Source organism: Erythrolamprus reginae, chromosome 7 (genome assembly GCF_031021105.1).
Source record: "Erythrolamprus reginae isolate rEryReg1 chromosome 7, rEryReg1.hap1, whole genome shotgun sequence".
NCBI classification, from domain to species: domain Eukaryota; kingdom Metazoa; phylum Chordata; class Lepidosauria; order Squamata; family Dipsadidae; genus Erythrolamprus; species Erythrolamprus reginae.
The window spans coordinates 60,323,257-60,342,695 of NC_091956.1; the positions used below are offsets into that span (position 1 = coordinate 60,323,257).

At 39.6% G+C, this 19,439-nt stretch overlaps 2 protein-coding genes across 2 annotated transcripts in view; one reads left to right on the forward strand and one right to left on the reverse strand.

The window, feature by feature from the left end:
- Positions 1-653: 653 nt before the first annotated feature.
- FGF2 (fibroblast growth factor 2) lies at positions 654-18,466 on the forward strand. The gene is made up of 3 exons (XM_070757665.1): positions 654-1,276; positions 14,413-14,516; positions 15,856-18,466. The coding sequence occupies exons 1-3, from the start codon at positions 1,093-1,095 to the stop codon at positions 16,039-16,041; spliced, it is 474 nt and encodes a 157-aa protein (XP_070613766.1). The 5' UTR covers positions 654-1,092; the 3' UTR covers positions 16,042-18,466.
- NUDT6 (nudix hydrolase 6) overlaps positions 16,373-19,439 on the reverse strand; it is a 32,234-nt gene continuing 29,167 nt past the window's right edge. Inside the window, exon 5 of the mRNA XM_070757666.1 lies at positions 16,373-16,908. Coding sequence (XP_070613767.1) covers positions 16,511-16,908 — 398 coding nt within the window. The 3' untranslated portion in view covers positions 16,373-16,510. The remainder of the gene's footprint in view (positions 16,909-19,439) is intronic.

Below are 19,439 nucleotides of genomic sequence, written 5' to 3' on the forward strand. Positions count from 1 at the left end.
GGCCGTGCATAAAGGCACCCCTGTGCCTACCGGCCCTGTCCCACTGTCCTCTTTTATCGTTACTTTTTAAACTTATGATATGTTTATACAAACTACTACTATCCTATATAGATTTGACAAATAAGTGGGTATGCACAGTGGGTAGGTAGGTAAGTAAGTAAATAAAAAACTTTAAGAGTCCTATACCAATTGTCGCCCAATGTTAGAAGATACTGGCTGGAGAATTCTGGGAATTGAAGTCCACAAGTCTTAAAGTTGCCAAGTTTGCCATCCCTGCCTTAAGAGCTACACAAGCACCTCGATCTTTCCAAAGACTTTTGGTTTTGGAATCATGAGGCAGACGGAGGAAACCACCTGGAAACGTTCCCACCGGTCCCATCGCGCAGGAGCAAACTGCCAAACTCTGGATTTGCACAGGCGTTTCCCCCTCCCCCCAAAAAGTGGGGGATCCCGGAGCGGAGCGAGCGCTGGGCAAGGGTTACGCCAAGGGATGCGAAGGGGACGGGAAGGAACGAGCCTCTCTGCTTCTCCATCCTTGCCAAATTTCCAGCAGCGGAGCCAGGGCGAGCGCTTGCTCTCCTATCGGGGGCAGGCAGCGAGCCAGTGCAGGGAAGGCACTGAGGGGAAGGTGTATGGAGGGGGGCGGCCGGAGGGAGGAGAGCAGGAAGGAGGTGCGCCCGGGGGGCAACAAACAAGTAAATAACTGAGCGGGCCTCCCGAGGGCTGTACCGACTCCCTCCTTGGCTCTTCTAACATTGGGCGACAAGCAGGCGCGAAGCTTTCAGCCGGCCGGCCTCCGCCTGGCTAAAAAGAACTGACTGAACGTCCAGCTCGGGAGCTGAGGAGCGACGTTGAGGAGAAGCTTTGGGGCCTCGGCTCAGGGTGAAGCGGACGCCCCGTCCTCTCCCCTCCCACCCCAACGCAACTCCCAGCCTTCCCTGAAGGGGCTTTCAGGCAGGCGCTCAGCGGGGCAGCCGTCGAGAGGCGAGACTGGGGGGCCGCGGCAGAGGGAGCCGTCAAGGCGCGGGGAGAAGTGGCGGGAGGGCGCCCAGAGGGGAGCCCTCAGCTGTGGTGCCGGGACCGGCGGTGGGGATGGCGGCTGTGGGGAGCATCACCACCTTTCCCGACGACGGCGGCGGTGGCGGCAGCAGTGGCCCCTTCCCGCCTGGACACTTTAAGGATCCCAAACGGCTGTACTGCAAAAACGGAGGCTTCTTCCTGAGGATTCACCCGGATGGCCGAGTGGACGGAGTCCGGGAGAAAAGCGACCCGCACAGTGAGTAACCGTCCTCAGGCTTCGCCTCCCACCGCCTTGCCATACTCCTCGGAGGGGGGTCGCGCGGACCCCTCCTCCTTCTCTCTCTCACTCACTCACTCAGCGAGTGTTCATCAAGCGTACCTCTACTCGAGCTTCAGGCTAGCTGCCTTTCGTCTCGAGCTTCGGACTAGCTGCCTGCTGGCTTCAAAGTGCTTTCCCAAAAGGCAACTGGACCGTTTTTTTCTTGAGGGAGAAGAACCAGACATTTCGTTTCTCACCCAAGAAACTTCGTCAGTTGTGATGGAGGATGGTGGTGGTGGAAGAATAGGTTCTGACCTCCATGGTGGTAGTGAGGTGGGATTTTTATTTCTTTTTAGTCCTCTGTTCCTTTAGCACTCTCTGGGACCATCCGTCCAGTCACAAATGTCAATAAATATCCTTCCATCTCCAAAACTAATCAAGTTTCTTGGATAAGAAACGAACGGTCCTTCTTCCTCAAGGGAAGAAAAACAATCACTTTTTGAAAAAGACTGTTGAGACGACTATGAAATGGATGGCCAAGAATCTCCACAGATACTTGGGTGTCTGCTGGTAATATTTTCAATTATTTATTTATTATTATTATTTTATTTATAATTATATTATTATATTATTATAGTTATTATATTATAATATTGAATGAAAATAATGGAAATAATGAAAATAATAAATAATAATGTAATAATAATATAATAATTATAATATAATATATTATAACATAATAATATATTATATTATATTGTAATAATTATATAATTACGTATAATTATTTATTATTTTCATCCTGTCCCAATACTCACCGAAGCCTTAACAGCTGATCCAAAATCAACTCCTTTCATGGCAATCTATGCCTCCTTGATTAAAAATAAGGCATTGCAAATATGTATTTAATATTTATTTAATATGTATTTAGTATATTTGGGCACAGAAGGTAAGGCCTTTTCAATTTGCTCCTATCTGCAGCACCACCCTTTGTAGGTCTACCCAGGGTCTATCCTTTGTAGGTTTGATCATTTCTTTTATCCAGGGCGAACTGCCTGTGGGAAATTTAGCTGTTGCTAGTTCTGTGTGTGGCTTTACCATTTATTTTATAAATAATAAACATGTATGTAGTACTGTATACAGATTGTGTAAATTCATAAAGAAATGCCGCTTGTGCCATTCACAAAGTATGCCACTTAGTCCAAACAGAATGCAGTGGTCCCCAATGCCTGCTACCATAGCATCTTCCTCACATTTCTACCTGCGCCCAATGGTTGAGTTTGACATTGTGCTCTAAACAATAATTAAAGTTCAGTTTGGGTTTAGTGCCCTACTAGATATATGAACAAACAAAGACAATTGCAATGGACAATTGCAAGGAGAACAAATGAGAAAAGAAGGCTACTGTGTTTAATTTTCTGGTCTTGTCTGACAACAAGTATAACCAAAACTCCCCCCCTGCAACAATGAATTCATAAGTATTTATGAAATTACTTTTCCCAACATCGGTAAGACTGTTTTATCCATCACAGTATTTATCCATCACATTTTTATTTTCAAGAGCATATGCTAGAGATAATATAATTGCTGATGACTCATTTTTCAAATTTCACCATAGAAATGTATGATGAGTCATGTGATCTACATTCTACAGTGATCATAGATTTGAAGGGGATGGTGCTGATTTCTGGAAATAAATGTCATATCTAGGCTAGTGGACCCGTTGACACATGAAGGAAAGAGAGAAGCAGGCAGTTTACAGTACATGAAAGTTTGAATGACTATTGCAAAAATAATTCTAAACCCCCAAGTTATTCATAAAGCTAGACAATATTTTATTTTAAGTTTATACCTGCCAGATGGGAAACATGTGGTCAAAAGGACATCTCCATTATATTTACTCACATTTACTCTGAAATAACTGGTTTTTTTTTTACTGTTAAGACCATTGGGATGTAAGACTTGATAAGTGTGCCTAGGTCTCTGGAATACGAGGTATAGATTGTTTACCTGTTAAGCCTAATTCACATCATTGTGACTGAAGACATTGTGATTGTCACTGAAGACATCTACACACTGTTTTCCTTTTGTTATCTGTATTTTTCAACTCCTTCTCCCCTTAATACTGGTAGCACTAGAAATTCTGTGTCATGGTATGCATTCCACACCTACACTATTTAACGCTGCTGCTATTCTAAGATGATGAGTGGGCTAAAATACCAGAACCATGTTTGCTGTATATTCTACCTCTACAATGGATACCATTTCCTTATTATTACTAAATCCTGACTCTGATATCACATTCCCTATATTTGTAGACACCAAATGTACTTCCGCATATTGCTTAACGTCATTCAGCCAACCACATTATCCAGTTCTCATCCTTGTTTATTTTATTTTATTTATTAGATTTGTATGCTGCCCTTCTCCGAAGACTCGGGGCGGCTCACAACAGTAATAAAAACAATATAGTAGAAGAACAAATCTAATATTAAAAAACATTGTTGCTTGAATCATTTTTTTATATTGCTACATATATCTCCTTAGACCCCATTTTTTTCAGGATTCATTCATTCATTCATTCATTCATTCATTCATTTTGACTTCTATGCCACCCAATCCCGAAGGACTCGGGGCGGTTTACAACACTATAAAATTACAATAACAGCAAACAATAAAAAGAAGTCAAGAGAAAGGAACTAATATCTAAAATCCTAATTAAAACTAAGGACAATTCAACAGTGTACATACCAATTCAGACACATGGACAAGCTAGTGGTTGATTTAGGGATGATATTTAACTTGTCAGAGTGTTCTGACCTAGGCGTTCCCAAACCACGAAGCAGACTCCTTGTGCCGACAAAAAACCCTTTTTATTAAGTTACTGTGAATTTCTCTCATTCACATCCAACAATGTCTTTCAAGAGAGCATTTACAGTCGCAGAGCTTATCTGGCTTGGAGAGCTGCCAGGCTGATATCTTCAAAACTTGGCAAGAGTTTCTAAGAGTCACAAACCAATTAAGCAAACTAACTATCCCCTGCAAATTTCCCTCCCCTTTCCCTCTTCTTTTATTCCCTATGGGAGGGACCATTCATCGTCCACCTGTGGCCTGACTCCCAAGTCGACTCTTGTTCCTCAGCTGTTCCATTCATCTGGCCACTCTGCACATGTACACACTGAGAATAAGCTGCAGCTGTTCGTCTGCCTCACTGACTCCAAAAGCAACTGATAATGGTCAGACTGCCCTGGCCCCATCTCTGCCTCCGATGCAGAGCATTTTGTCAGAGCCTTCCCCAACTCCAGGACTGGGCCATGTTCCTCCCCAATCTTCTCACTGTCTGAATATGCTGCTGGATGCTGGTGGGCCACAACACGGAGGTTCACTTATAAGAACCAAAGATTCAGTACATGTAATCCTTGAGGTACGACAGTTCACTTAGTGACTGCTTGAAGTTACACAATAAGCTGTCCCCATGGCAAAGTCCCAAAATTACAAATGTTGCAGCACCATGGTAAGTTGTTTACCCTTACAAATAACCACAGAGACACTGCAATATTCACCCTATTCCACACGTGCATACCCTGCTCTCCATAACTGTTTTCTCCTCCCATCCTATCACACCAGACATACTTACCTTGCAAAGATCTGTCTCTGCCATGGTTTCTTGGCCTGAACCAAAGTTGGCTTGCAAACACTTCTCACACTAAGAAAAGAAATGCATGGGCCATTAAGTACATGAGGTATCTCGAGGTGGGGAAGACCATGGGGGTCTAGTGATGGAACAGCTTCCCAAGGCCTCTTCAATAGTGTTGGGCGAACCGAACCTGCAAAGTTCGGGTTCGTACCGAACTTTGTGCGGTTCGATATGCCGAACCCGAACCCGAATTTTTGCAAAAGTTCAGCAAAAGTTCGGGTTCGGGAGAGTGCCAGGAAGCGCCGCCACCCAGCTGTCACCTTCTGAAACAGCCAGGGAGCTGTCGGCCAGTCGGGAGGCGAAAAAGGAGGTGGGGAATCCCACAAGGAGATTCCAGGGGCGGAGCATTGATGCCACTGAGACGTCCTTCCTGGCTGGCTGAAATGGGGACTCCAGGAAGGACGTCTCAGTGACGTCAAAGCTCTGCCCCTGGAATCCCCTCGTGGGATTCCCCACCTCCTTTTGCGCCTCCCGACCGGCCGACAGCTCCCCGACTGTTCTGGGAAGCGCCACCGCCCAGCTGTCACCTTCAGAAACAGCCAGGGGGCTTCTCGGTGGTCTCCCAAACGCTGAACCTGGAGGTTCGGCAAAAGTTTGGGTTCGGGAGAGCGCCAGGAAACGCCATGACTGTTCTGGAAGGTGACAGCTGGATGGTGGCGCTTCCTGGCACTTTCCCAAGCGCCAAACTCGAAAGTTCGGCAAAAGTTCAGGTTCAGGTGCCGAACCCAAACTTTTTAAAAAATTTGGGTGCCGAATCCGAACCCGAACTTCATTGGGTTCGCCCAACACTACTCCTCAACCCACTGAGCTACCTCATGCTACCTCCCTCCCAACCTGCTGTGCCAGATTCATTAACCTTGGAAAGATCTGTCTCTTCTCTGCCATGGTTTCTTTGCCTTTGAGGAAGAGGAGAGCAGGAAAATTTTGCTTCCAGCACCCACTCGGCTGGCAAATGCTTTTCACACCAAGAATGAAATCTTCTGGTGGCCGTGATCTCAAAGAAGCGAATGGATGCCTGAAATCATGCAGGTTCACAGCCCACATAACATTTCACTCTCAGCACAAAAAAAGTATTTGCAAGCCATGAGCCACTAGAAGAAATTGTGTTGCTTCCAGCCTATTGGTTGACTTGCAAATACTTTTTGCACCAAGAGTGAAAGGTTCTGGGGGCTATGTTTCACCTGACTTCAGGAACCCATTCGCTTTTGCAGAGAATTGGTACCTGAAGTCATATGAGACCACAATGCTCCACCCGTTTTCCCCAACCATTGATAAAATAAGTTCCATGTTTGACAGTATCCTGTGTCTTCTTTTGTTTGATTTTCAGTGTAAGACTATTCAATATCTTCTTAATTATCTCTTTGTCTTGTGATGTTTGTTCATTTTTCCACTAGTGTGTGAAGATAATCCTCGCTGCTGTTAAGACATGCATTATTAAATACATACTTTTCTTATCAAATTTTTCTGATATCATCCCCAATAAAAACAGTTCAGGTTTGAAATATTACACGTTATCTCTATTATCTTTTTTATCCATTTGTGTTATTTTTGTCAACATTTTTTTGCTTTAACACAAGTGCACCATATGATAAATTTTTTTGTTTTTGTTACATTTTCAACGTTTTCTTGAGATATTTTAAAACATTTTAGCTAACCTAGCAGGTGGTAAATGCCATCTGTAAAACATTTTATATAAATTTTATTTATAAGAAGTTGCCATTGTTAATCTATAGTTTCTTTCTCTTAAATTTTTGCCATTTCTTTTGTTCTATGTTACAACCAATTTTTTTTTATTGTATCATTATATCTATTATCTGTTCATCATCCATTTTTAAATTTAGTAAGAAGCTATATATCTTCTTAATTAGTTTTTCATCAGAGTTCAACAGTGTCTTATCAAAAGATCTTTGCCCATTATAAAAACAATACTTTTCCATATCTTTATTGCATTTGAAATTGAGGCCATCATGATAGTATAATACCCTGGTCTTCAAGCTCTTGCTTCAGTGTTAATTTCCCTTCAGTGTCTTTATATCTCACAAGTTTTTCAAACTTTGGGGATGTGAAGGCTTCCATTGTTGAGAGCCATTCTGGCATTTTCAGGTATATTTTAGGTTTTGTTATGCCCCATACAGATATTAATGAATTTTCTATACAGTATAGTGATTTTGAAAGTATCTATGGATTTTATTTTTCTCATACCACAGGAAGGCACACCATACTAATTGTAAGTCATGTCCTTCTAAATATAACATATACATAATTTTGTTGTAGATTGATGTACGTACAACAAAATTCTGTGTGACTAAATACCTTAACTCAGGTGCTATATAGAGAGGTTATATGTTCACAATGCTGAACAAATAGTTGGTGCTGTCCGTTTTGGCAGTGCTGATCACATGCTTAGGAAATTATTTCCGAATGAATACTGTAATGTATAATATAGAATTAGTATAATTAAAATATATATGCTATTATCTCTAAAAATAATTAACGGATTTTTGCTGACATTATTACTGAACTGATAAGGCTTTAAGGATTTATAGATTTATAGATAAAGAGATGGGATATGGGAAGAAGAGATTGTTTGCTGTATTTCAAAAGAAGGTGATAAGTTACTACAAGTATCTATGCTATGCTTATTGTGATGGAAGAAAGTCATTTTTCTTTTTCTGAGCTACAGGTTTATTTTTCTTTTCTATTTTTTGTTCTTTTTGTTTTGTATCTTTTATTTTTTTAAAATTTTGTATTAGGTTTTCATGGTTGCAATTGTAATTTTTAATAACATTATTATTTAAAAAAAATAATTCATAGTTCAGTGTTTTTGTTAACGTGTCACAACTTCTTCTGTTTTCTAGACCCTTTAATGTTGTTAGCATTAAGGTAGTGAACACAATTTGAACTTTTTAAAAATATAAAATGCAAAAACTTGCAGTCTATTCTAGACTTTTCTATATTCTTGACTGGTTCCTACTGTTCATTTGCTCTGCTGAACACCTAGAGACCTCTGCTTTAAGAAAACTATCTTTATATATACCAGATTTTTATTGATCTAGTATTGATGTCACTTTATGTTGGCTTTAAATTACTTACTCAACCTTAGATTTTCATTTCATGATTTACATCCATCATTATTTGCTAAAGAAAAAACTTTAGGTGATGTTCACAATCCCTTATTCTCTACAGTTTACACAAGGTTCTTCATTATATCTAGATCTTTTAAATTATTCAGCTCACTTATATTAGAGTCAGTGTCTTGATAAAATTCGTTTTAAATATTATTCTTTTTCTCTGTGAACTATATATGATATAATTCTATTCAGTTTTCCCCAAGAATAACTTCTACTGAATCCTGTATCAATCTGCATCATCAAACAGTGGTTCAATCAGCAAAGTGTTTTGTTAATTTTCCTTCCACTTTTTTATAACAGAGGATTTGTTGTAATTATTCATTAAATTAGATGTATTACTATCTTCTTTTGATATGTTGTGAGCCGCCCCAAGTCCTCAGAGAGGGGCGGCATACAAATCCAATAAATAGATAATAATAAATAAATCAATCTATGAATTAAAGCTGCATCATTGGTGACTATAAAGAAGCAATGTGGAAGCAATGTGGTGTAACATTTATTAAATGTTTAAATTAAATAAATGTTACAGTATTTAAAACTTTTTATATACTATACCAGTGATGGCAAACCTATGGCATGGGTGCCTTAGGTGGCACGCAGAGCCATATGTGAGGGCACATTAGGTGTTGCCCTATGTCAGCTCCAGTGTGCATGTGTGCATTAGTCAGCTGATTTTCACCCGCCTTTTCAGCCATTTACGCTGTCTCCAGGCTTCAGGAATGCCTCCTGAATCTTGGGGACAGTGAAAAATGGCCCAACAGGCCTACCAGAAGTCCAGATGTTTCAGTGAGGCCTGTGTGCTTGCGTGGGGGGGGGGGGCATGTGTTGTGGTTAGCTCTGGCCCAGCTCCTGCTCCAAGGAATATGGAGGTGGATGTGGGGGAGACATCCACATGTCGCAGGCCTGTTTTGCTCCCGATGGAATCTGCTGATGAAGCCTCCTCTGACCAAGGCAGCATGAGTGACAGGGAAGAGGGGAGTTTGGCAGACAGCCCAGGAGGAGATCAATCATCTGTATCATCCTTGGATTCTGAACAAGAATTAATGACACATCCACGCATGCGTAGAGTGATGCATAGGAGACAACAACTGAAGGATTATTACAAGAGAAAATGAGGCCACCTGTGGTTGGGTGGGGCTCCAGTAATTAGGGCTGCTACTATAAATAGCAACATGTGTGTGTGTGTGTGTGTGTGTGTGTGTGTGTCTCACTTCCTTGGAAGAAGAAGGGGTGTGAAGATTCTTCACAGCTGCTAGCTAAGTACTTAATGACTGTTTAAGGGAAATTGTACAGATTACCCCTTTGTTTTTGGACGAGTGCTCTTTGCAATACAAAAAGAGTGCTTAGTTTATTTTGAATTTTGTGATAAAGAACATTGTTTTGAATTTTCAAACCTGTGTGTGTGTCTGCAATTTGTACCCTTGAATTTTCGGGAGGCTCCTATCAGAGAGCCCAGCAGAACAGCATGTAGAAGGTTGTGTGAATGCAAGGGGAAGTGCAGGGGTTGTGTGTATAGTGGGGAGGACATTGCATTATGGGTATGGGCGTGCACACAAACACTATCGCACACACGTACACTCTTTTGGCACCCTAGCCAAAAAAGGTTTGCCATCACTGTACTATACAATGATGGTGGTGGGGGAGAGAATTATTAGGGAAAAGAAAAGCCACCTATAATTGCTAATTGATAAAGTAATACAGTACTTATCGGGTTTTTTTCACATGACCTGCATCTGTAAAATCACCTTGCTTTCCTTCTCTTTTATCCCAATTTGAATCCTGTATTGGTTTAATTACTCCATGCATTTGATGACGTGAACTGTAGCTTACGAAAGGGATGTGAAATATAAGCAGTGATGTTACTGGCATTGTTTTACCTGCAACTGAATGGGAAATCAGAAACTTCTTTTAAATTAATTTACCGTAACTGTTTTCTCATACTTAGCTAATAATTAGCTAAAGATTAATTGTTCCCGTGAGTTGCCCTGCAGTCCTTGAATGTGCAGTAATAACATTTAATTTAGATGGATTTGGCGCTGTAACTTCGCCACAGAGTATGTCATGCAGGGCCTCATGAAAGAATTTTCCTCAGAGGGCCTCTGCAAAAATGTTGGAGATGAGCCTTGAACTCTTGGCTCGGAACTGGCTTTTCCGTAGCAGAGACGGTAGTAATGCTGCTCATTGATCTAGAGACGTGCAGCCTGAGGTTTTTTCAGTGAGTACACAAGCTCCCTTCTTGTACACTGAAAATGAGAAGTGTTCTGATAATTTTGCCAGTTGAAGTAAATTAAATGTACTTGAGACAACAAAACTCCCGAAGTTGTGTATGATTTCCTCCGTCTATTTCTCTTTGTAAGTTTGTTTGTTTACTTTATTTGGCTTATACAGTGTTCTAAGCAAAATTAAATATGTTTATTTCATTTATTTGTTTAAAATATTGGGGATTTAAGATTATTAGGGAGCATTGTAAAGAAAAAAAAGACAAAGGTAAAAATATTACAAATGTAGTAAGCTGAGTAAAAGAACCCATTAGTTCATGCATTTATATTTATTTATTTATTTATTTATTTATTTATTTATTTATTTATTTATTTTTATTCGATTTTTATGCCGCCCTTCTCCTTAGACTCAGGGCGGCTTACAACATGTTAGCAATAGCACTTTTTAACAGAGCCAGCATATTGCCCCCATAATCCGGGTCCTCATTTTACCCACCTCGGAAGGATGGAAGGCTGAGTCAACCTTAAGCCAGTGATAAGATTTGAACCGCTGACCTACAGATCTACAGTCAGCTTCAGTGGCCTGCAGTACAGCACTCTAACTTGCCTTAAAACCATCTTTTCTTTTTTAGCTACTCACACAGAAATATTTAATTGTCTGTGAGATGAATGAGCACATATAGTGCATAGGCCTTAAAATTCTGTTTGGATTGTTAACAGAGATGATAAATCCACAACTAATACATAGTTGTGACATAATATGTATATACATTGGTAGGAAAGGTCCGCAATTTTTCCATATGGATTTGTTACCAAAGGAGAAAATAAGTTGAAAAATATTTACTGTATAAAACTCTGTAAAACTAACAAATCATTACCACTTCCTATAACCATCATTGACCTTTTGGATTCTTAGCTTAGTCACCCCCTTAACTATTACCAATAAACCAGGAACCAAATCACATGCACTTATGACTTTCATAAAATTAAAATACAATGCTATGTGTTTACATTGAAATAAATTTTACTGATTTTAGCCCCATCAACCTCATGTTTATTTTTGAAATTGTTGCTATTAGTTTTTTAAAAATCTGATAATATATTTGCAATACAGTCTGAAACATAAGCTCGATGCACTTGATATGCAGGTAGTAAATTACCGTAGTCAGATTAGCTGAAGGGATTCCTGCCACGAGTACTGGTGAACAGTAGGAAAAGCAGAAAGGAAGAAGGATTGGAGCCAAATACAATATTTTCCCCTGTTAAGTATAAAAATATTAATACTTGACTCTTTGGAAAAACATTGGTCATCTCTAGTTTCTGTAGAATATTGTTTGTAGACTATAGTACATCATTTTTAATTCTTAGCAAAGGTAGAAATTAAGAGTATTACTTTATTGCATCTACTATTTAAATAGCCTACAGTTCAATGTATCCTTTTGTTGGTCACTTTTTGAATGGTTCTTTGTGGGGAAAATTGGGGGTCACAAAATATTATTTATGCTTTTGGTGATACATAGTTGACACCCAGTTTGGAATAGTGGTGAAAGACACCAGGATAGATCCTGGGAAACCGTGAATTCTAGTCCTGACTAAGGCACAAAATCAACTGGATGACTCAATTTCCCCCAATTCTAGGAAGAAGGCAATGGCAAATGACTTTCAAAAATCAAGAAAAACTGCATGGACGTCAAAGCAATGACCATTAACTAAATAAACCATTAATGTCAAAGCAATGACCATTAACTAAATAAATAAATACAGTTATTATCTTTCACATTGTCCAATGCATTTTATGCAAATGATAATCTTACAGTTTGCATAAGCCAACGATTGTTTGGTTCTTTATATTATTTCTAATACTAACAAAGGCATTTACTTGAAAGAGGTAGTCACAAATTTTATATTCAGTTTTAGGGTTTAAAAAATGTAAGGTTTGGTTAGCTATATAGTGATCCTTCGTTTTTCGGGGGGGGGGGGATGTGTTCCAAGACCACTTGTGAAAAATGAAAATCCGCGAAGTAGGATTTCCACTTTTAATCCCCCACACATTGTCCCTCACTTCCCACACTGGTTACCTCCTGCACCCGGAATACCTGCGGCACTCTCCTCCATGCCTGTCAGCCCCATCGAGGTCAGTGCTAAGTCAGAGTCTCCTTTTGCCTGCCTAGCTGGGGCTTTTTTTTTGCCTCTCAGCTGTCCACGCTTCCAACTCCTTGCCCAGCTGCTTCCCCGGGCCACGACACTTCCGGAGCTCCATCTGGCTCTCGTTCCTCCCCCCCTTAATTCGGGAATCCTGCTCCCTACTGCCTTCAATCCAAACTTATTTGGCTGACCGGCTTATTGATGGCAGAGATGGGGGGACAGGGAATGAAAGAAAGATGCATCAAGCTTTTTGGTGCCTTCTTCTCCAACTTTGAACTTTGCACTGCAGTTTAATTCTGCTGTGTCTTTCTTTCCTCCCCTCCTCTCGGTACCTGCCATCAACAAGCCGGCCAGCCAAATCAGTTTGGATAGAAGGCAGCAGGGAGCAGAGATCCCTGAACTAAGTGGGGGGGAGGAAGGAGAGCCAGATAGGGCTCCGGAAGCGCCGCAGCCTGGGGAAGCAGCCAGGCAAGGAGTTGGAAGTGCACGTGGCCGAGAGGCAAAAAAAAAAAGCCCAGCTAGGCAAGCAAAAGGAGGCTCGGACTTGACACTGACCTTGATGGGGCTGACAGGTGTGGAGGAGAGCTGCTGCAGGAATTCTGGGTGCAGGAGGTGACAGCCATGGGCACTCAGGGGAAAAGCCTGGAGGCTGGCGGGGGAGGAAGATTTCCCTATTGGCTCGCTGCCCCTTCCTCATCTCAGCATTATAGGACGACTGTAGCAGCAGCGGTGGCAGCAGCAGTTGCCACCCACGCTCACTTCCGGTTCCTTCAGCAACCCGCGATGCACTGAAACCATGTAAGGTGAACCATGAAGTGGCGAGGGATCATTGTATTACATATCTATATATCTATCTATATTCAGAGCATGATACCATGGTCTTTTGAGACTGAAGGATTCCAATACAATCTATCTACCAGTATATAAGCCAAATATCACCCATGCATCATCACAAAATCTCCAGAACCGTAAAACCTACAAACTTGAAACTTGGCATTTATGTTGGTCATGGCTACTAGGTGCTCGGTAAGAAAGGAATTTTTGAAATGACCATCAGATCATTAGTTATATCTTATAATATTGTTTATTAATACACACTGATTCTAAGGAATTAGATATTCTACTCCCCCTCCTCACCTGAAAAGAACTCTGTTCCAACTGCCAGTGGGCTCATCTGGTCTGCGGGCTGGGGGCCTAGACATTCTACTCCATGCTAAGGAGTTCGGTTTCATAGCAAAGCACAGGTATCCGGTTATCATTAGTATTTCAATATGACTGTCCAGAGAACATACCTTAGTAAATCCCTTTTTTTCATTAGCAAAATTATAATGCAATTAAATGCAAGCAATGCTTATACAATGTTGCAAATGTATTTATAGTACATTTACCATAGTTCTGTACATAGAGCTATATTATAATAATCTTAGGACTTGGTAGATATTTCTGCTAGATTGCAAATGTTGGGAAGAATGTTCTAGCATCTATTTGTATCTAATAAGGCATGGTAGAGGTTGGTTTTCCCAGAATTTGATTCTCTTCCCTTTACCTATATGGAAGGATCAGAGGGGTTTTCCCCCTCCTTTACTATTTGTACCTGAATGTCTTGGATTTGGATTTCTCCCAATTACTTTCCTATGTTTCTAATATAAATGTGATGGCAATAGTAAAGGCGAACTCTTGTTCTAGGCTTGTGTCTCAGTATGCATATTTTCCCAATGAAACAGCTGAGAAAGGAATATCATTTTATTATGATTTATTCAGAATGTTCTGATAAAAAGGACTCATCTCATTCAGAAAGGGAACCCTGAGACCTATCTTATATTCTCTTTTATAGTTAAGGTATCAAAGGAAATTACAAAAGAAAAGTTGATTGGATAGAAGAATAGCTTGTAGACTGATATATTGTTGAAACATCCTAATTGTCTTTTTCCTTCTGTTCAGTCAAGTTAATACTTCAAGCTGAAGAGAGAGGCGTGGTGTCAATCAAAGGTATACGTGCAAACCGTTTCCTTGCTATGAATGAAGATGGACGATTATTAGCACTGGTAAGCATTTCAATTCCTTTCCATTTTTTCCCTTCTCAAAATTAAGACTTTAGGACAGCAGCTTTAATATAAATATTATTATTTATATAATATATATTTAATATGCATTTAAATATTTAAATTTAACTATAAATTTCTAGGGTATTGCAGAATGCTTTCTAAAAATGCTAAATTTTTGAAGGACGTGTGGGTTAAAATAACCTATTTTCGAAGTTCTTATCAACAGCATTTCTTCTGGTCTTCAACATTTTAATTTTCACTATAATGGAGTCATGATTGTCTGCTTTTTGAGAAATCTGATGAGGAAATTGGGTTTAATTTTAATGGATATTCTGTAGGACTCTGTAGCACTTCAGATTTGAAGGCATACGTAGTGCCTGTTTGGATTGGAACTCTTTAAACCAAAAATATATTTTCCTGATCATGCAACTGCCATGCAAACCTGGGAAAAGGACTTTAGGGTTTAGGGCACAGCGAGCAGGTTTACATACATTCCTCCATCCACTCCAAAGCAACATTTTAATTTTGATCTGAAATGCTGCAAGTTCAACTATTCAATGTGATTTATTTATACATTATATAATAATAGGTTAACAGAAGGTCCTTCTTGTGGTTCTCATTGCCCTCAAAATAATACTAATTTTCAGTAGCAATTTACTGATGTTTCCTAACATTTTTGCTATAAAAATACACAACAATGATCCATAAATCTTTTGTCTATATGTGAAACCCTTCACATGCGAGCTCCTTCCACTTCAGTTACTTCACTATCATTTGTTCTGTAGTAACTGTTTTATATTATCAATGAAATGGTTAACAATCCATTGATAAAAATTTGGAATAATTTTGTTTAAATTCATAAAATGTCAATGGTCCTTAAATTTTAGGTCAGGTTAAATGATATTTATGTTCTAAAAGTTAAAACAGGATTTTAATGTGACTGACAGCACAATGCAGTACACTGGTATTTAGAAAAGTATTAATCCAAAAGGAATATTCGCAGCTATAGATTTTTCAGTTCTTTACTATACTCCTACTAAAATTTCATAAGCACAAGGATGTTAATCTTTCACATGAAAATAAGAACTAATCTGTAGAAAGCAGTTACTTTAGACTTAAGTAGTGATATGTTTCTGTGTAAAGGTGGGTAAATGACAAAATCTACAGTTGAAATGTTATTATTTGATCTGAGCTCAACATAGAATAGATTATATCTTTTATATCAAGTGATTTATATCATTTTGGTAATTAGTTAAATCAGTCAGAAGAACATATCTCATAAATCATTTTATTTTTGTCACAATGGTTATGAATACCTACCTCTTTTTTTTTCTTACAGAAATATGTAACAGATGAATGCTTCTTTTTTGAACGCTTGGAATCTAATAACTATAATACATATCGGTCTCGTAAATATTGTGATTGGTACATTGCACTGAAACGAACTGGTCAGTACAAACCTGGACCAAAAACTGGACGAGGACAGAAATCTATTCTTTTCCTTCCAATGTCTGCCAAAAGTTGATTTCAGTGTCACGGTTCCAAAAATATTATGCAACAGTAGATGTTCCCTTCTCCATGAGACAAATTAATGTGATATTTTCCAATCAACTGTGTTTGCTGATTAATTTGAGATCGTTACTGTGTAAAACTGTATTACTGAAAACCATTTTCATTCTCCGTTCATGTAAGGGTGTTTGTGTATGCATACTAATGTGAGTGTGGCATGGAATCATATTTCCTCTTAAATATGTCAGTTAGTTATTTCCATTTAGATTTTATAATCATTTAATCTTATGGTTTAGACATTCTGATTTAGGCTATTGAATGGGAAGAAAAAAGTTTTAAAATATGAATAGTCTACAGAGTCTTTATTATTTAAGGGTAATATCTTTTTTAAAAACATAAACGTAAATGTTGGTTCTAATCTGGAACAAAACACACAAACACAGATTTCGGTTTCAAATAATCTTAAATTAAAAAGAATATTAATTTTACTGCATATCTGTCACATTTCTATAGTTTTCTGGCAGCTTTCTGTGGTACAACTTATAGAAAAATCCTGTATACACAGCTGGCAATTCTCTCATAGATATATCAATTTGATCAAACCCTTCCCGATATCCATAGAGAAGTAATTTAGCTATATTGCTAGTGATTGGAGTAGTTTCTTTTGTCTTGGAAAGCTCTGTTAGGTCCATCCATTCACATCTTAAGCACTCCTGCTGGCAGAAATTAATGTGGAAAGAAGAAGGCTCCAGACGGCAGATTATGTACATATCTGATTTCCCAAAGGCTCCAGGTTGTCCATGCTGCTGTCGTATGCTTAGAATAGACTTGAATTCAGATGTTATACCTGTCTCTTCAAAAACTTCTCGAACTGCTGTGTTCCCTAAGGGGAAGAATGAACTTTGATATAAGGTGTAACCAGGAATTATAATTTTAGGAATTTGTAAAAATTAGATAAACCCCTCATGCAAACTATCATTATAGAGACTTCAATTGCTCTAGAAGAAGGCGCCCCACCCCTAGTGCATGGATCTGCAACAGTCCACAGCATGCTAGCAACCAGGCCGAGCAAACAAGCAAAGTACCATCAACGGTTTGCAGGCAGCACACAAAACACGCCCTTTCCGTTGTGTGGAAAAACCATGGAACCAATCCCTGGTGCCTGAAAAATTGGGGACCGCTGCTGTAGAAAGTAAGGGAGATAACCTTGGCAGAAATATGCAGAAGCCATTGTCTAGACCAGTGATTTTCAACCTTTTTTGAGCCGCGGCACATTTTTTACATTTACAAAATCCTGGGGCACACCACCAACCAAAATGACACAAAATGACACTTGAGCTCTTTAAGAAGATGTCCCTTCAGGAGGCCATATACAACATAGATAGCATTGTGATGCATTGTGATGCATTGTGTATCACCTTCTGCGGGGCCTCTTATAAAAAAAAGGGTCAAATATCTATATACACCATCAGGATAGACATAACCAGCTGAGGCTTCATCTAGTGGTGGCAACATTTACCTCCAGTCCTGACCAGGATTAGAAATCGGGACCATGGGGAGGAGTAGCAGCTTCAACTACTCGCTGCAGCTACACCATGACAAGTGCATGGCAGCCCGAGCGGGGACCTTCCTGGGTGTGGATGAGAGGCGGCCTGCTATTGGTTCATCGCTAGTGGTCGGGATGAATCCTAGAAGGTGATTGGTCAGTGAGAGTTCCCTGTGCCTCCACTCTTCCTGTCGCTGATAGCTGGCGGGATTGTGAGGGGAATGTTTATGTTCGGATGGAGGCGGCTGGCGTTGGGCTGGATAAATGGCCTCCGCGGGCCATATCCTGCATGCGGGCCTAGTTTGGGGACCTGTGTTTAATTTCCCCACGGCACACCTGACCATGTCTCACGTCACACTAGTGTGCCATGGCACACTGGTTGAAAAACACTGGTCTAGACTACTATGATAGCCAATAAAAGTAATTTTAGGCTTCTTGTAGAATTTCTTGCAGAATTTCCAATTATGATGTAACTCCTTCCCCCTAATTGAGTCAATTAGGGAAGTGTCTGTCTGAGCCACTTCCAAATGTTATCTAAATCTTCTGGACTTAAATGCTTCTGCCTCTTTTTTCTAGGCAACAGCTCTTTCTGTCGCAGTCATCTTCCTTACTCTCTACAATCAGTTATATTCTAAAATAATTATTGAAGTCACTTTAAGAAAGATACATCTGAAATTTGAGAGGTTCTAGTAGAAAACGGTCAAAGTTAATGCATTTTAAAACAAGTGCAACATTATATTGTTTGATTACTTATTAATGTATGTAACAAGCATAACTTAATGATTTTCAATTTTTCATTTGCAGAGCAATGTGATTATACTGCTCTTAATTAAAAAAAGAGACATTATTAGTAGTTTTGAATATTTTTTGCAATAAATATATTATTTGGCAATAACTCAACTTTGTGATTTTTGGTTTGAAGCAACTGCATTTTAATTTAGGATATGTTTTTGAAGGCAATAAGCAGTACTAGGCACAATACAGCATCTATACAAATATTAAAGGCTATAGCAAAAAATATATATCCAGAAATATATTACTTGGGAGCAACTAAACACTGCCATTAAAATGATGAAATTGGATTTGTCTATATGTTTCTGCAAAGTTGCAGCAGCTCTGAAACATTTACTAAAACGATGACATTATAAAAATTTACAAAAAACTCCCAGAAAGTTCATTATGATTCAGCTTCCTGAATATAGGTAATCCTTGACTTACAATAGTTCATTTATTAACCATTCAAAGTTACAATGGCACTTAAAAAAAGGATTTATGATCATTTTTCACACTTAGGACTATTATGCCCAAGGTCATGTGATCAAATTCAGATGCTTAGCAATTGACTCATATTTATGATGGTTGCAGTGTCCTGGAATCACGTGATCACCTTTTGCGACCTTCTGACAAGCAGTCAATGGGGAAACCAGATTCACTTAACAACCGTGCTACTAACTTAATAACTGCAGTGATTCACTTAACAAACATGGCAAAAAAGTCCTTAAATGGGGCAAAACTCACTTAAGAAATGTATCGTTGGCAATATAAATTTTGGGCTCAATTGTGATTGTAAGATTAGGACTAACTGTATTGCCATCCTTCCCTCCAAATTAGCTGGGATTTAGTGTTGTGGTTAGCTCTGGCCCTGCTCCTGCCCCAAGGACTGTGGATGTGGGGGAGACATCCACATGCTGCAGGCCTGTTTTGCCCCCCCCCAGTGGAATCTGATGATGAAGGCTACTCTGACCAAGAAGACATGAGTGATAAGGAGGAGGAGAGTGTGGCAGACAGCTCAGAAGGAGATCAATTATCTAGCTCCTCCTTGGATTCAGAACAAGAGTTAATGATGCAGCCACACATGCGGAGACCGA

Bases quoted from the DNA above. Each gene is read 5' to 3' on its own strand.
- FGF2 (XM_070757665.1), top strand. From the start codon at position 1,093: ATGGCGGCTGTGGGGAGCATCACCACCTTTCCCGACGACGGCGGCGGT. The intron at 1,277-14,412 runs GTGAGTAACCGT...CCTTCTGTTCAG, and splicing joins GGAGAAAAGCGACCCGCACA to TCAAGTTAATACTTCAAGCT. The intron at 14,517-15,855 runs GTAAGCATTTCA...TTTTTCTTACAG, and splicing joins ATGGACGATTATTAGCACTG to AAATATGTAACAGATGAATG.